The following is a 16,150-nucleotide window of genomic DNA, read 5'->3' on the forward strand; positions in this document are numbered from 1 at the left end:
TTCTAGATATATAGTTTCTGCAATAGCTTCAGTCCTCGACGAAACAACCTTTCGATTCAACCTTCATCAATCGATCAGCAAGAATGTGTAAAGGCGCCGTGTGTGACAACTGCAGTAGGATTTCCCCGCCACTCAACGCATCTCGCATCTCAGCCAGCCTTGCCTTGATAAACTAATATCCCAGCCTTCTTGCTGACCGCTTCGATAGGCAAGCGCACTTGGTTCGGCTGTGGTATGCATGTACCATCAGTCATGGACTCAGTCCCCAAGAGCGAATGGTGTGACTGCGAGCCAAAGACCGAAAAGAACGGCACAGAGTACCCTCCCATGGGTAAGCTTGATCGTACATTTTGTATTGCATAAGTCCGAACTGATGACTTGCAGGTAGCATGACTGGCGTAGCGAAAGCTATGGTAGGAAAGTAGCAGTGTTTTCTCTCTTCGATTGGATACATCACATTTGATGAATTTGGATGTTTTGTTTTTTGGACTTGCTCGTCGTCTTGGACTTGAAGCACGATAATCGAAATCTTGGATTCCACGATCTGGCGACCAACCTTCTGCCTTCTTCTTGCAGCTGTGACTTCATTGCTCTGCCCAGTGATCCCGCCATACCAACCATCTGGATTATATGGTTTTGAGTTGCATTGGCTCCTGCTTCACCAATCTTACATTCTTGCTGACCAGTAATCTGTGTTTCCCAACCCCTCCTGTAGCGCCACATCGAAAGGACGAGCGCATCAGAAGAGAGTCAATTGCTACCAATTTTTTCATTCGTCGTCAAATGTGTACATCCGCTCAATCAAGGATGAGGAGCCAGAACAAGGTTTTGAGGAGCCGAAGTTTGTACCTTACAAGGGGCCAAGTCTTTGACCTTGGTCGCCCTGTTTCCTGCAGAAAGTGACAATGACTTTCATCACAAGGCAGAAAATGCCATGGCAGACAATAGCGCCTCAATGATGCACTCCACACAAGGTAACTAACTCGATGGCCTCAGCAATAAAATGACAGCATAGCACAGTTGTTCCAAGGCTGCTGACTATGGCTGGCATTAGATATCCAGCCTTTTTCTTTCTTAGATCTGCGGGTTTCCTCTTTGTACGAGCATCTCTTTCCTCAATCTCAGCAGTGTAACATGTCCCACGCAAGCGAAGCACAAGCGGGTATCCTTAGGCCCATGTTCTGGGCTCATGTGTCCACAGACGATGCAGGCTTCTCTAGCATTCTGCACATGCGGGAGTCTGCTCACCTATCTTCTAACGAGCAGAGTCACGGCCCAATCTCGACTGCGAGCTCTATATCCAGTACGAGGTCAAGCCATTCTCATAGCGAGTCAATCGCCTCAACTTGTTCAACGGTCTCGACAGACATTACAGCCTCATCGCTCGAGAGCTCTGAAACAGAATATCCAGTCCAAATCAGAATCCAGCAAACACCACAAAAACGCAAGCCAGTACTGCGAAGATGCTGGTCACCCATCACTGAGAGCTTACGCGAAATACGACAGAGGCAATCCGAAGAAGACCTGCGCAATTTGTACGAAGCGCAGACTCTGGCATATCTGAACGATGCGATCCAATTCTGAAGCTTGCGAGTACGACGAACACGGCGACGCCTGGAGCATTGTTGCCAGGAACGAGAGAGCTTAATAGAAAGAAGATTGGCGGAAGCCTCGGCTGGAAACCAAAATTGCGTCACGGCAAAACGACCCCACCAAAAAACATCACGGTGCTTACTAAAGCCTCATTTTGACAATTGCCGACTTATCCTTTTGCGACATTGATCTTATTTTTCTGTTTGGACATATATTTACTTGCGAAAATTGATCATTGACCTTACACCTTCACGATCTTATATTCTACAAAACTAGTCACAATGGTTACCATGCGTGCAGTCGGTACGTCTCCATGCTGACATCTGAAGCTTTATCGGAGCTCTCAAAGCTCCTCAAAAACATCCAACTGACAAGAACTACAGATATCAAGGATGGCAAGGGCCCCGCCACCTCTCTCTTCATCAACGAGATCGAACGTCCTACACCCACCGCCGCTCAAGCTCTCATCCGCGTCAAGGCCTTTGGTCTCAACCGCATGGACCTGATGCAACGCGAAGGCCAATACCCCGTTCCTCCCCAAGCCCCCAAGACTCTCGGTGTCGAATTCAGTGGTATAATCGAGGAACTAGCTTCAGAAAGCGAGAGCGGTTTCAAAAAGGGCGATGCTGTGTTTGGATTGGCGTATGGTGGTGCTTATGCAGAGTATATTGTTGTGAGCACGCACATGCTCGTCCACAAGCCTGATGAATTGAGCTTTGAGGAGTGTGCTGGTATCCCCGAGGTTTGTTTTTCTTTCCCCCTTCCACTCCCTCGTCTACGATCTTGTTGCTGACAAGAGGAAAATCACAGACATGGATCACAGCCCTGCAAGCAATGTACATGGTCGCAGAATACAAACCCAACCAATCCATCCTCTGGCACGCCGGCGCCTCCAACGTCTCCATCGCCGGAATCCAACTCTCAAAAGCAGACTCCGCCTCCAAAATCTTCGCCACAACCCGCTCGGACGAGAAGAACAAATTCGTCGTTGAGAAGCTTGGTGCTACTGCTGCTTTCAACTCTGAAACCCAGGACTGGGCCGAGGAAGTGCTCAAGGCGACAGATGGCAAGGGTGTAGACATTATTGTCGATTTCATGGGTGCGGGCTTCTTTGCTGGTAACTTGAAGGCTGCGGCTAGAGATGCGCACATCGTTACTCTTGCTGCAATGACGGGATTAAAGTTGCCTGCCGAGACCGAGATTGGCGCTTTCCTATTCAAGAGAGTGAGACTGGAGGGTTCGACGCTGAGAGCAAGAGACGAACAGTACCAGGGCAAGTTGAGGGATCAGCTTGTCGAACACGCTCTCCCCAAGTTCAAGGATGGTTCTTTCAAGGTTTACGTTGAGAAGACTATCGATTGGGAGAAGATTGTTGAGGCGCATCAGCTCATGGAGTCTAACAAGACCAAGGGCAAGATTATCATGACCATTGACTGGTAGAGGAGCTCAGTTGTACGTAATAACACACTGCATACGAAAAACGAAGTCACATTTGATCGTCTTGGTTCGAAAACTTCCAGTCTGGTCAAGTGCCTGTCTCACAGAGTGTCTATCATGATAGTAGGAACCTTGCACTGCTAACAATACAAATCAGTGATACGCGATGGCTTCCTCCCCTCCAACCTCACACAATGGCCAATAACAGCATCAGCCGCCAGCTTCCTCGCAGGTCGATTCCACCTCTCTCTGACACGAGACCACATCACCTGAATCCCAAGCCTTGACAAGGCCTCGATTTGATCAAGAAGATCGACCAAAAAGTCCTTTTCGCCAGGTTCACCAATATCCAACGAGCTTCGAAGTTGGTTACTCGACTTCCAGCTGCTTATTTCGTCCAGCAAGACTTGCGAGTCGGTTGCAACTATAAGTTGGAAGCGTGCGACTGCTTGGACATCAATTTCTGACCAACCGTAGTGCGAGGCAGCGCTTCGCAGAGCTTGTATCCTGTCTGGAACAATCGCTGTACGGACTGTTTGCAGTGCACTCCTCGCTGCTGCCAAATGAGGGACCAGACCACGAGATCCCGAACGAGAACACTCCAGCTGATATGTCATATTGAAGGAATTGGAGATGTTCAAGATGGAATGCTCGTTGAAGAACACTCCAATACCCGCAGGCCTGAAGTATTGATGTCCTTCATCTAAGGACACTGCTGCGATGAATGCTACAAGCGATCTGCTGGTGGCGCCTTCTGCGTCGTGATGTGTATGGTGAAAAGGGTGGGATGCCCCTACTGCTTTTTTGCCCTCTAAGTTCGGACGAAGCCATAGCAGATTGCAAAGGTCACAATCGTGTAATCGTAGGTTGAGCTGAGAAGGGAGAGCAGCATCATCTACCGTCCATCTAGTGGATTCTGTTTCGTCCAGGGAACCAAGCGGTGTTGAGTCCGACATCATGTCATGGCGTTGGACTGGTGGCTCCTGAATCTGGTTTTTTCGTATCTGGATTTCCAGGTCTTTTGCTTCGTCCGCGCTTGTATGGACTTTGTCAACCACAAAAGGCGGTTCAGATCGGTATTGGGAATGGTTCAAGATACTCCCGAGATGTCTCTTGGAGCTCGAGGAGAAAGTCGAGAGCTCTTCTTGGTGGTAGGTGCTACAAGGTGGAGGTAACCAGAGTGACGAAATGCACGAGATGTGCTTGGCCTTTCTGACGGAAGCAATGGTTCTCCTTGGGCTGAAGTCCGTAGTCGTGTTTGTTGTTGAATCGTCCTGAATCGGGAACAGATCGTCGATCCATCTCTTGACAAGAGAGGACCTCATGTTTGTGAGCGATGGATACCTAGGTAGTAGGTGTGATGAATGGCATAAACTTGATAAAGATGGACAATACCCAGAGCTATCGCGAGTGGATGGGCGAATGTGATTATACGGATGTGGTAAGCAGACTTGGAAATAGGAGATTGCCAAAGGAAAGAGCTTGAAGTCGAAATCGGGCATGTGCTTGCGGGAGAGAGGAAGGAACGAGTCTTAGAAAGACCCTTTCCATTCTCACCGCTCCACAAGAGGCTCTGAGACATGGAGTTGTCATGCAAGCAAAATCTCATGAACGAAAAGATTCACCGAAGTAATAATCTTGAGAAGACGCAAGTTGAGCCCAGTTTCTGTTGTTGATGATGAATACGTCTAACCGGTAGAATCAATCTTTGCAAGGCTTTTGACATCAAATGCACACTGTCAAGATCAAAATCAAGTTGCGGTGAGCGAAGAGACACGCATTCCGTCTAGAAGCTTAAGGAAGGTCGGTCGGGAGAGTCTGCGTGCTGCTGTCTTTGTTTCAGTCCGCACGGGTACCTGCATATTCACCCCTGGAAGAAGCTTCCATCAATCTGCAAACCATCTGCCTGTCAAACGATAAACCCATGATCTCGCGCGTACTTTGCGTTTGTCGTTGCATAGCATAATAGTTCATAGGCGGAATCTTACTGGGAGACTTGCCCTCGAGAAGCAATTATGTCAGCACAGGTCCAATCTTTAGAGTACTGGAGGCCTGCGGTATACCCTCACCTGAGTCAGTGTGACTTCCCGTCAACAGCGGCTTGCCACAGCGAGAGTGCGTTTGTTCCCGCTTGCAGGTCTCAAAAAACAGCAGTGCGAACAAAGCAAGACCAGTCTTTACCAAGCAGAGATTGAGGACCATCTGTTGGGTCTTCAACCCATATAAGCTCACTGCTCACCGAGGTACGTTCTTTCCTTCTACAACTCGCCGCTCCTGCCTCCAATCTAATCCAAGAGTCAAAAGGCCGACCTCGCAGTCTGCTCATCAATTTCAGCATCTAGCTTATATCTAGCCTATCTGGTCCAGCATCGTCAGTATCACTCACCACAGTTGTTGCACCCACCTTTTCATCTTACCTTCCTATTCCACCTTCTCTTCATACACTACCGTCGCTTTTCCTTGCTTCGTGTCTTCACCTAGTCTTCATTGACTCACCTTCTGACCTATGCTTCCAGTCTCAGACGCTTCGTTGGCTTCGAAGTCTCAAGAGACTTCTAACCTTCCAACAACACCACCTGAAGCACTTGCTCTTCATTCTTTCCTCTCACCACCCGCGCCTTTCTGTTTCACCTCCTCACATTTTCTGCATCCGCGACGTCACCCATGGCACTTGCCTCTCCCGAGGTCAAACTATCAGAGTTACTGCGTTGTGATCAAGACGGCTGCAACAAGTGGTGGAGGAGATTGGACCTGAAAGTCTCCGGCAGTAACGATTTCCGCAGGTGTCCACACTGTCGCGAAGCCAACATTACACCTACCGAGTACTGGATTGGCGGTCTGAGTGGACCCCGAGAACCTGCGTACCCTTATCCAGGTCGAACACCGCAAATGCATCCGCCACCTCTCAGGACGCCCGGCGATCGACCAAGCAGCACGAAAAGGCAGGTGCCTGGTGACTCATCTTCGCCTTCTCCTACACAGAACAAGAAGCCAAGAAACAATCAACATCAGCAGCAGGTAGGTTATGAAGGGAGCGTCTCAGCCTGCAGACTTGGTTGCTAATTGGAGATCAGTCAAGTCCGATGAAGAGTCTATGCGTCGCTGAAGTCGCCAGAATGGAGCGCAAAGACAGCCTCCAAAGCACTCCGGCAACTCCAACTGCGTCAAAGACAGAAGCCAGTCTCGATACAGAGGTGTTGAACACGCTAGCAGCTTGGAAGGCTTGCAAAGGATGCCCAGACGTTCACCTGCAGAAAGAGCTCAAAGATGCCGAAGAAAATCTGAGAAAGGTTCGCGAGAGTATTCCAAAAATTGAACGTAAAGTCAAGGAAACTCAGAAAGAGCTTGATGCAGCCGGAGAATTCTTGAAGAAGTGCGAAGTACTCGTCGGGGATATTGACAAAGCCATAGGAAAGGCAGGCGGCTTGGACGTAGGCCAACACAAAGTCGTGAAGGAAGATTGGTGCTTTCGTCCAAGGAAACATGCTCAGCTGGCTTATGAGGAGAACAACCGCTGCTCCAAGTCATGGCAGAACGCTGTCCAAGACAGGGCCGATGCAACAAGACTGGAGAACCAAGTCAAGAAGAGAATCGAACGAATCCATGAGGAGAGAAAGCAGCTGAAGAAGTTTGGCGAGTATGTTTCTGTGCTTCCATCAAGCACTGGCGTCTGACTCTGTCGGGCGATTGTGGATCTGGGACCTGCAATACTTTTTGCGATGCTGACTTAGCTTGGATCTGATCACGGACATCTTCGAGGGCTCGAGTGTGCTTTCTTGTTGTTCTTTGAGATCTTCTTTTGTTTCTGTTTTTCTTCTTGCTTTCCCTTAGGCAGTGTTTATGCATTGGATCTTGAGTATGCAAATCCTTGGTTGCCATGCTTTTCGTGAGTTTTGTCATACTGTCTATCTGTGATGGTGTCTGATGTTGTAGATTGTGAGCTACTTACAATGCATCTTCATATCTCAGTAGAATGCTATCCGGTCTGTTGAATACTTTGCGGTCTTGCGTTGATCAACTCATGATGTGAGGTTGCGAAGTGTTCTTGAGATTATCATCACCCACAGCTGGAACAACTTCTGCTGGAGGTCCCTCTGTGCTTGCATTCTGCTCTCATCTGTAGTTGGGATACGGTAGAATTGCACCGTGCACTCTTCATTATGGTATCATGTCTCAATCGTGTGCTTCTTTGTCTAGCTACAATCTTTCTGTTTTTATCTCCCTCTTGTTCCAAGAATAGCAAATCGCAGGAGCGTTCTTCATTGGCTAGAATTTTGTCCTATCGGAACCTCTCCTCAGTTTACGATTCTCAATGTGAGCAAAAGCCTAGAGCTATGCCTCTCATGCATGTCAACCTTGCGCTAAGTCCACTTTACCTTACCACATGCCATGTTGTGGGAAGAACGTGGTCTCATAGTCCTCCCAAAGGCCATCATAGATCGCCATTGGACCCGTCTCCAATTCGTGCTCATGGTCTTGTAATATATCTTTCTCATCCGCGACAATGGAAACAACTGAACGTGCCATAGTGTTGTATGTACGAGGTCCAGTTTCAAGATTGATGAGCTCGACACGTCTCAGATTGGATAACTTGCCCTTGACACGCGTAAAGAATGAAGTCCAGTCTACTGGGGAATGGTACGTTCTACTGTTGTAGATTCGGAGTCTTTGCAGAGTGCTTGAGTGGCGTAGAAGGAACCGTATCAGGAGATCTTCGTTGCTCGGGTTTCGCAAACTGCAGGCTCGAAGTTTTGGGAGAGGAGGTGCATTTATCAGAGACAACATCGAGGAACCCCACCTGTAACCGAAGCCATCTTCGGTCCCGAAACTTTCGAGAGCTGGTGCGGAGGTCAAAATGAATGTTAGGAAGTTCTCAGGGCAACCATTCTCGCGGAGGTGCTTCAAGTTTGTAAAGATTGGTGTTGTGGGAAGAGTAGAACCCTCAGAGCACACGAGTCCTAGGTCGAGCAGCACAAGGGATTCCAGTGTTCGACCAACCTCATGAATAGGCTTGAGTAACTCCCAAATGTCGAAAGTCATGGGATCCCAAGTAGATAAGTAATGAACTGCAGTGTGTGTGTCGGGTGAAGGCAAGTCGTTCTGGTAAAGGCGAATTCTTCTCCTGGACAACTCAGGGCTATTATGGTATCTGCCCTCGATGATGAGATTTTTGAGCCTTGGACATAGCTGGAAAGCGAGGGCGATACTGTTGAACATGCAGTCTTTGGAAAACTTCTTGCGTTGGCCGGAAGCTCTGTTTTGGTATGCCTTCCATTTTTCGCTAGAGTAGCAATTATTCATGCGTCAAGGTCAGAAGGCAGTACCTCCTACCAAACTTTCTCTCTACGCAACCTTCGTACTGTCCGAGCATCTGAGATGCCCGCAGGCATTTCCAAACTCTGTAGCTCTGCTCGGTATGTCGGAGTTGGTATAAAGAATCGAATCCAGTCATCATATCTCGGACAAGAGCTCAGACAGGATGTGTCGACAACCATGGTAGTCACTGAGTGCTTCAGATCAGGATGGTTGGTGATGTCCTGTATCTCCTCAAAACTGCCGGGATGATTGTGCAGGAAGATGCGCGGGAGAAAGTCACGACAAGCAGCCGAAACAAGGGCCTTCGACGTCAACCTGAGTGACTTCAGATCATTGGGTGTAAGGTAGCTGCAGACACGCTGCTTGAGCTCAAGCGGTAGGGTGTCCATGTTGGTAATAGAGTCTGTGGCGAGTCGATGAGTCGCACCGGAGGTGGTCAAGAAGAGGATATGGTGGTTGTTTTAGAGAGCAGAGGAGGTCGAGTTAACGAAAAGGAAACGGACACTAGAGTCGTACGATAGAGCAGCTCGTGGCCGCAAGTGTTGATGACAGTGAGGGCAAAATGGATGATCAGGTTTCCGTGAGCAGTGTGTGTTGAGGTTGAGAAGAAGAAGAGATGCCGGAGGCAACAGCGGACCTGCGCTTGTCGGAGAGTCGAGTGAAAGTGAAGGTCCGTGGTCCGTTGTTCTTTCCTCGAGCAGTGAACAAGAGATCGGCGTCGGCGTCGTCTTCGAGCGATTGTTGGCCAAGAGTCAGAAACAGAAGGTGTGCACGGAACGCAGCATGGCAGCAAAGTCGAAGGCACGTTGCTAATGCCGCTCCAGCAACTACTTAGTCTAGACGACACTGTCTTGATAATGGACCTTACGAGCTCTCTTTGTGTACACGTCTGCTCAGCCAATCAATGTAGGCGTGTATCACAGAGGTCATAAACATTTAGCATTTTACTTTTCCATCGCTGCATTCAAAGTCGATGGGCATCCTACATACCTAGCACTAGCAATGGCTTCAAAGCGGCAATCTCTTGTGCTTCCACTGTCTGCTGCCACCTGCTCCATACATAGCTGCACCTTGCCCAGAACCTTTGATTCTGTACTCGTGAATGCAGAGACCTTCAAGACCAACAGGTCCTCTGGCATGCACCTTGTTTGTGCTGATACCGACCTCGGTACCGAATCCGAAACGCATACCATCTGACATTCTGGTACTACAGTTCCAGAACTTGCAAGCACTGTCAACGCCATTGCAGAAGCGATCAGCGATTTGTTCTGAAGATGTAAGAATGGCATCTGTGTGGTGTGAGCCGTGCATGTTGATATGCTCGACGGCAGTATCGACGGCTTGAAGGGCATCTTCCGTCTTGGGGATGGTCTTGATAGCGAGAATCAAATCGAGGAATTCGGTGTCGAAGTCTGACTCGCCAGCGTCCTGCAACTTGGCTGCCTGATCCTTGTCCAGTGTTCCCGAGAGTGCGGCCTTGGAAGCAGGATCGCAACGCAGTGAGACACCTTTAGCGAGCAAAGCTGATGCTACACCGGGCAAGATAGTCTTAAGTGCGTCTTCGTGCACTAGCAAAGATTCGAGGGAGTTGCAAGCTGCAGGGTAGTCTGTCTTTGAATCCACAACAACGCTTGCTGCCATCTCAGGCTCGGCATCCGGGTGGATGTAGTAATGGCACAAACCATCAGCGTGGCCGAGAACTGGCATGTGAGCCATACGTTGGCAGTGGCGAACAAGCTCGTTTGAACCACGGGGGATCACAAGGTCGATGTACTGACTGAGTTGAAGTAGAGGATCCACAGCATCTCTGGTTGTGACAAGCTGAATCGAGTCATTAGGGACCTTTGTGCTCTCGAGTGCCTTTGAGATGACTGTAGCGATGATCTTGAATGATTCTGTTGACTCTTTGCCGCCTGTTTGTGTTGTTAGCTCGATTAACCTCATTCGGATCCTGATCAACACGAACCCTTCAAGATAGCAGCGTTTGCAGACTTGATAGCCAGTGAAGCAATATTGGCAATAACCTCGGGGCGAGCCTCAAAGATGATCAACAAAACACCAATGGGACATGACTGGCGTTGCAGAATCAGACCATCATCCAGTTCTGTACGCATATCAACCTTTCCGACTGCAGCAGATGTCAGCAACTGTTTTCACATTACAATTCTTTGGGTATCAAGAACACACCAGGATCTTCAAGTCCCTTAACGTCCAGAATTCCTTTCAACATATCTTCGAACTTGCCAGGTCTGGAAAGATCCAATCTTTTCAAGATACTCTGACTTAATTCACCATCAGCAGCAGACTTTGTTGCGATCTCCAGATCGCGGGCATTTGCTTGTAGGATGTCTGATTTTGCTGCCGAGAGTGCATCGTGAATTGATTGGAGAGCAGAATTTCTGTCTTCCGTTGAGAGGATGGCGAGAGTTCGGGATGAGAGTTTTGCTGCTCTTGCAGCTTCTGCAGGAGAGCCATTGGTGAGAGACATGATTCTTGGATCAATCGAAATAAGAAGATACAAAATTCACAGCTTCGATTGGTGTGCTGCAGTACAATGGTGTCGATGGTCTACTTTCGAGTCACAGCGTGCCAAGCATCTCGACTTTCAATTCAAATTTTTCAGCAAACGTGACAAAACATTTGACCACCAGTCATGATAATTGTCCGTGTCACCAGATTGCGCTCACAAAGATGATCGCACGTTCTGGAGACTCATCATCTTAAAGAAAGCACCACTTTGAAAGATCGATATATCTGTTCATTAGTTATCGCCATGTCTATAGGCAGGCAAATCATCCTCGTCCTCAACCACCTGGCTCCTTGACTGTCCCGTTTCAGCCATTCGTCTTTCCATTTCCCTCAACTCACACTCCCTTCTGATTCCGCCCGTGGTGTTCCAACTGGTCTCCTTGTTCTCCTGTCGCTGGCTTGGAAACTGTCTCTGCAACTTTCCCATTGTTCTTGCAGCCTCATCTACCTTCTTGGCTCTTTCCTCTGCACTTTCCTCTGGGTGCGCTTCCTCTAATTGCTGAGCATAACTCGATTTCCTAGCTTCTAGGTCGTCCCACCGGTTCATCTCATCATCCCACCAGAAGAGCAGGTTCACAAGAAGAGAGAGCTTGTGCCGGGTGATCAGAACAATCTTTTTGGCCATAGCAGCGCCATTGATGGACGCAGCATTCAAGTGGTTGTCCTGGCGGGTGAGGATGTCGAGTTCGACTAGCTGACGATGAACTTTGGTCGCGGTCCGCTCTTCATCTAAGTGGTGGAAAAGAAACTTGGTCAGCTTCGATGATTCGAAAACTCATGCGTTGTCGATTGGACAATTATTCATGAATGCGCTTCGCGGTCTGTATGAAGTCTAGACTATGGTCGGGTGGAAGTAGTCAGGACACAGTATCTTGCGACGCTTTGGAGGTAGCCGTTCTAAGGACTGCTGATTCATTTACCACGCAGAAGGGACTGATTAAGCAGCGACTGCTCATGATCTTACCGCAAACGTTTCCAAAAACAAGCGTTTTCGGTGTGATTGTCTTGATATCCTTATGAGAGATCTGATACATAAACACCTTGTCTTTGGTTGCTTCTGTGAATGTATCATCGTGGAATGCCCAACTGTCCACACTTCCGTTGTGAGTTGCTCTTCTAAGTACTTTGGAAAACATCGTGAATATAGTGTTCGGAGAGATGCGATAGCAGAATGTGGTATATGTTTGGCGATGGAAAGCTTGTTCTTATACAGTGCCATAGCGGGGTGGCGTTCAAGCCTCGAACTGGAAGAGTTTGGTTCCAAACAGTAATTATAGCATGTGCTTGATGAGAGCCGTTTCATTGGACAAGGTAATTCCTCGTTCTTGTTGATCTTCCTGACCTCTTCCTTAGATTAACAGACGTTGTTGCGTGCTAATTCCTACACCCAAGCACGACAAAATCCTACGTAGGCAAATTTCACCTCACCCCGACGTGTCTTGCCAATTGTCAATATGGCATGGGCAAGAGCGCGCTGCCAAGTGCTGTCGCGACGCTTGTACAGTAACACACTTCTATGTCTCATCATCTTTCACAGCTTCCGTTCATTGATGATGATGTGTTGAAAGAAGTCGCGCCCTGCAAACAAACATTTCCAATGCTTTCCATGTTGGTGGCTGAAATAGTCTCTACAGACATTGTCTGATGTGAGCGACGCCGAGCAGCTATTCTGCGACCAGCGTGTTGCTTCTAGATGTACACGGGATTCATTGATGGGTCATGTCTCTTGTTTTTGTGCAATGGCAAACATCGTCTGTCTTCACCAGCATGACATCTATGTCTTCACCAGCATGACATCTAGAAAACGATGAGATGGAGAATTTCTTCTCTCATCTCAGTAACTTGCTTCTTGGAGTAGAAACTGCAAGATGGAACGCGAAACCTCTGCCCAAGGTGAACTCAAGGAGTATCTGTTGAGAGACCCGGAGTACATCAGACTGGCTGAACTGCAAGCCAAGGTATGTTCAATTCCATGACGAATAACTTATTCGATGCTGATTACATCTCTTCAGGGCTGGCAGAACCGAGCAGGCGATACTTTCTTCGAAAAGCGACGACGGCAATCCATAAATGCGGACGAAAGAAGCCAGAAAATTCTCTTCGACATGATGGGCAGGATCGCAGAAGAAATGAATGCTTCTACTGGCGCTTTCAACATCTCCAACGCCATGCCTGCGGTTCTTGATCTTTGTGTAGCGCCAGGAGGTTTTGTCAAGTATGTCCTCGAGATCAATCCTTTTGCAAGTGTCGATGCTTTCAGTCTTCTGGAGCAGCACGGTGGCCACGAGATGAGGATTCCTTCTGGACGTTCCGACCCTCGTGTGTCAGTTGCCTTCCAGGATGTTACATTGTTCGCCGACGAATTTGGACTGCCAGACATCTTCAAGGACCCCAAGAACGAGACAAATCTTGCACTTCGCTGGCCATACATGACCGAATGTTACAACATGGTCATCTGTGACGGACAGGTTCCACGCCAGAACCAGGTTGAAGACGACTATTTAGAGCCTCTCCGTCTCACCTACTCTCAGCTGTTCTTAGGCCTGAAGAGGATCGCATCTGGAGGCACCATGATCGTGCTCCTGCACAGAAGCGGTCGCGTTCGTATCTTCAGACTCCTAGGCATGTTCTGTCGATTCGCACAAGTCCTATTCAAACTCATCTGGGAGCGCGCAATGCTGAAAGACGAAAGTGCATCATCGACTCTACTCTACAAAGATCTTGTTCAGGTCGAAAGATCCTTGCAGCCCGAGCTCGAAGACTTTGGCGAGAAATTCATTGAGCTGATCCGTCCTACCTACCTGGAAGATACAGGCGGACGCTCTAGAAAAGGCACCTTTCACAACGGCTGCACGTCCAATATGTGCACACTACTTCAAGGGCAAATGTGCCTATGGCGACTCTTGCTTCAAGTCTCACGAGCTGCCGGCTGAGGAGCTATGATCAAGGCAAAGGTTTTGAGTGGAATTTCTTGTGGCTGACAATGCAAAGCTGAAAAGATTGCGGCTATCTAAAACAGAAGGAGCTTGTCGGTCAGAAGACTGTCTCAGTTCGGCATGAAGGTCAGGTCCAAAGAGGTAACGGAGAACTTGGCCGTCCAGACACGCACTTCTTTTCTTTTTCTTATTTTGGAACAAAAATTCCGAGAGAAACATTTTGCTGTGCCTTCAGAAAAGCGTGTCGGCGTGAATGTCAATCACGACGCAATCAATCACTAAGAAACACAAATTGCAAAGAGTTGTCTTGTTCAAAAGGTATCCATTACATTTAAACAGACCCGGCTTCCTTGGTTTCCAGAAAATCCAGTATCTGTGTGGTATCTACATACATGACTAAATAAAAACCCTTGCGGGTAGATCTATCCATCCCGAATCTTCTCCAATTTTAGTGGCCTACAAGACCAAAGGGGATAATATGAACAAATCCAAGGATGAGAGCCAGTCCTCCTTGTTCGTAGAAAGGTGAAAAGTATTATAAGAAAATCTCGGTTCGTTGCCGGCAACGATGAGCAGAAGGGGAAAGAAGATTAGACACCTCCAACAGTGACCAAGAGTTGAGAAGGCTGTGCAACTGACAGAAGACCAGCCATATCAACACCGCCAGTAGGGGTAACATCGTCGTATGCGAAGGCATAGCCCTTGCCATCGGCCTCGTAGTCGTGCACGTACTTGCTGTACCAGTTCGCAGCTCTGCCGCTCTTGGTATAGTAGCCAGAAACATCGGACATGGGTTGGATGTTTCCACCTTGGATCAGGAGGGTAGAGCGATGGAAGGCAGCACACAGGCGAGGAACAACGGCACGGTGGATATCGTTGTCGCTGGAGATGATGGCGAAGGGACCACCGTTGCATCCGAAAATATCGGCAGCAGTGGGCTTAGCGTAGGCTCTGTTGTCGCCATCGCAGTTGAGGTAGTCGCCTGTGGTTGTGCAGTTGACGAGGCCGGCAGAGACTTGAGTGTCAATGGTGAGGGGAGTAGTGCTGTAGTGAGTCCACACGTCGTCCACATAGGAGGTCCAGTAGTCTGAGAAGGCGTCTGGGTATAGTGAGATGTAGTCGTAAGGCGCGAGAACACGGAGAGCATTCGAACTGGCATCGTAGGCACACAGATCGGCCCAGGGGTATCCGTCGATGCAAGTTTGCTCTTTGAGGTCGGCACAGATTTCTTCGACAGCATCGCTGTAGACACCCAGTGCTTGTTGGACAGTTCCGTCACATGCAGTCAACTTCTGTCCAAGAGGCAGACCGACGAAGTCGACATAACTCAGGTTGGTGTAGATGGCAGATTCAATGTATGTCAATTCGATGAAGCCCCAGTTTACTGCTGCAGAAGGATCGGAGGGGTTGACGGCAGAAGGCTCGACCAAGGCGACTTGACCACCAGCGTTGACAGTGAAGAACTGCAGGTCACCGTCGGCAAACCAGATGCGACCAGCGCTGATGTAACCGGGAAGAGATATCGATACTGTCGAGCCCTGTGCTCCAAGAGGAATGGCGACGTCCGCTGTGACAGGCTGCGGTGTCGTAGCTGTTGTTGCTGGGGGATAATACCAGGTACCATTGGGGTACAACATGACAAGAGCGTTATTGCTGTCTCTGCCAGTAACATAGGCTTTGACATTTGAGCTTGCCATCTTGTTGACGAATGATAGCTCGATGTAATCTGAGTCTGCGGCGGCGAACATGTTGACTGGAGGACGTGATGCTGCGACTGCGACTGCATCTGCCTGTATCGATTCTGTTGTGTTGACAGTGTTGTCATCCGTAAGGATGATATGGTTCGCATCTCCAGGTGCGATGGCGAAGGGTGCGGCCACAGCAGGCACCGCCAGCAGAGCTGTAAAGGCACATGAGAGCGCCGTCGAGAAACGCATGATGTGTTAGATGAGTAAGAAGCACAGCTGTCTTTACTCAAGGTAGTAGGTCGAAAATTAGTTGTTGGTTTATGTATAGAGACAAAGTGTTTGGATGGTGATGGAGTAATGTAGGAAAAGGGTTGGTTCTGGCCACAGCCGCATACATACTTATAAGGCCTCGATTCCCACAGTATAGGAGAGAAATTTACTTATCCTTTATCCAACGGTATAAAGCCGTTGGAGAGGTTGGCTGGGTGGCGCGGATGATAATACAGGTGCCGAGAGGGGGCTTGCTGTAGAACAGCAACTGGACTGTGCACATTTGTGTAAGTAGCTGGTCTCGAGATCAAGATGTCACATCGTGATTGAAGCTCCGATAGCTTCAGGCATGACATGTGTTGTAAATGCTTGCCTGAGGAG

The 16,150-nt window shown here is 48.7% G+C and overlaps 9 protein-coding genes across 9 annotated transcripts; 5 read left to right on the forward strand and 4 right to left on the reverse strand.

Moving 5' to 3' along the window:
- Positions 1-83: 83 nt before the first annotated feature.
- M437DRAFT_58239 (uncharacterized protein) lies at positions 84-363 on the forward strand (the record flags this gene model as incomplete). Its single annotated transcript, XM_041023367.1, has 2 exons — positions 84-114; positions 209-363. 2 exons carry the CDS (start codon positions 84-86, stop codon positions 361-363), a joined length of 186 nt encoding a protein of 61 aa, XP_040875935.1.
- A 771-nt stretch (positions 364-1,134) lies between these two features.
- On the forward strand, positions 1,135-1,584 carry M437DRAFT_78666 (uncharacterized protein; the record flags this gene model as incomplete). Its single annotated transcript, XM_041027027.1, has 1 exon — positions 1,135-1,584. The coding sequence occupies one exon, from the start codon at positions 1,135-1,137 to the stop codon at positions 1,582-1,584; it is 450 nt and encodes a 149-aa protein (XP_040875936.1).
- Positions 1,585-1,874: 290 nt separating this feature from the next.
- On the forward strand, positions 1,875-3,033 carry M437DRAFT_69581 (putative quinone oxidoreductase; the record flags this gene model as incomplete). Its single annotated transcript, XM_041025305.1, has 3 exons — positions 1,875-1,896; positions 1,977-2,335; positions 2,404-3,033. The coding sequence occupies 3 exons, from the start codon at positions 1,875-1,877 to the stop codon at positions 3,031-3,033; spliced, it is 1,011 nt and encodes a 336-aa protein (XP_040875937.1).
- Positions 3,034-3,170: 137 nt separating this feature from the next.
- M437DRAFT_58138 (uncharacterized protein) lies at positions 3,171-3,986 on the reverse strand (the record flags this gene model as incomplete). Its single annotated transcript, XM_041023348.1, has 1 exon — positions 3,171-3,986. The coding sequence occupies one exon, from the start codon at positions 3,984-3,986 to the stop codon at positions 3,171-3,173; it is 816 nt and encodes a 271-aa protein (XP_040875938.1).
- Positions 3,987-5,694: 1,708 nt separating this feature from the next.
- M437DRAFT_78668 (uncharacterized protein) lies at positions 5,695-6,704 on the forward strand (the record flags this gene model as incomplete). The annotated part of the gene is made up of 2 exons (XM_041027028.1): positions 5,695-6,048; positions 6,153-6,704. 2 exons carry the CDS (start codon positions 5,695-5,697, stop codon positions 6,702-6,704), a joined length of 906 nt encoding a protein of 301 aa, XP_040875939.1.
- Positions 6,705-7,407: 703 nt separating this feature from the next.
- On the reverse strand, positions 7,408-8,735 carry M437DRAFT_58351 (uncharacterized protein; the record flags this gene model as incomplete). Its single annotated transcript, XM_041023387.1, has 2 exons — positions 7,408-8,311; positions 8,362-8,735. 2 exons carry the CDS (start codon positions 8,733-8,735, stop codon positions 7,408-7,410), a joined length of 1,278 nt encoding a protein of 425 aa, XP_040875940.1.
- Positions 8,736-9,354: 619 nt separating this feature from the next.
- M437DRAFT_58176 (gamma-glutamyl phosphate reductase) lies at positions 9,355-10,834 on the reverse strand (the record flags this gene model as incomplete). Its single annotated transcript, XM_041023359.1, has 3 exons — positions 9,355-10,259; positions 10,313-10,474; positions 10,534-10,834. 3 exons carry the CDS (start codon positions 10,832-10,834, stop codon positions 9,355-9,357), a joined length of 1,368 nt encoding a protein of 455 aa, XP_040875941.1.
- A 2,050-nt stretch (positions 10,835-12,884) lies between these two features.
- On the forward strand, positions 12,885-13,523 carry M437DRAFT_9133 (uncharacterized protein; the record flags this gene model as incomplete). The annotated part of the gene is made up of 1 exon (XM_041029069.1): positions 12,885-13,523. A coding segment is annotated over one exon (639 nt), but the record flags the coding sequence as incomplete, so codon positions are not given.
- An 878-nt stretch (positions 13,524-14,401) lies between these two features.
- On the reverse strand, positions 14,402-15,748 carry M437DRAFT_78671 (glycoside hydrolase family 64 protein; the record flags this gene model as incomplete). Its single annotated transcript, XM_041027029.1, has 1 exon — positions 14,402-15,748. The coding sequence occupies one exon, from the start codon at positions 15,746-15,748 to the stop codon at positions 14,402-14,404; it is 1,347 nt and encodes a 448-aa protein (XP_040875943.1).
- Positions 15,749-16,150: the final 402 nt, after the last annotated feature.

Source organism: Aureobasidium melanogenum, assembly GCF_000721775.1.
Source record: "Aureobasidium melanogenum CBS 110374 unplaced genomic scaffold scaffold_28, whole genome shotgun sequence".
NCBI classification, from domain to species: Eukaryota; Fungi; Ascomycota; class Dothideomycetes; order Dothideales; family Saccotheciaceae; genus Aureobasidium; species Aureobasidium melanogenum.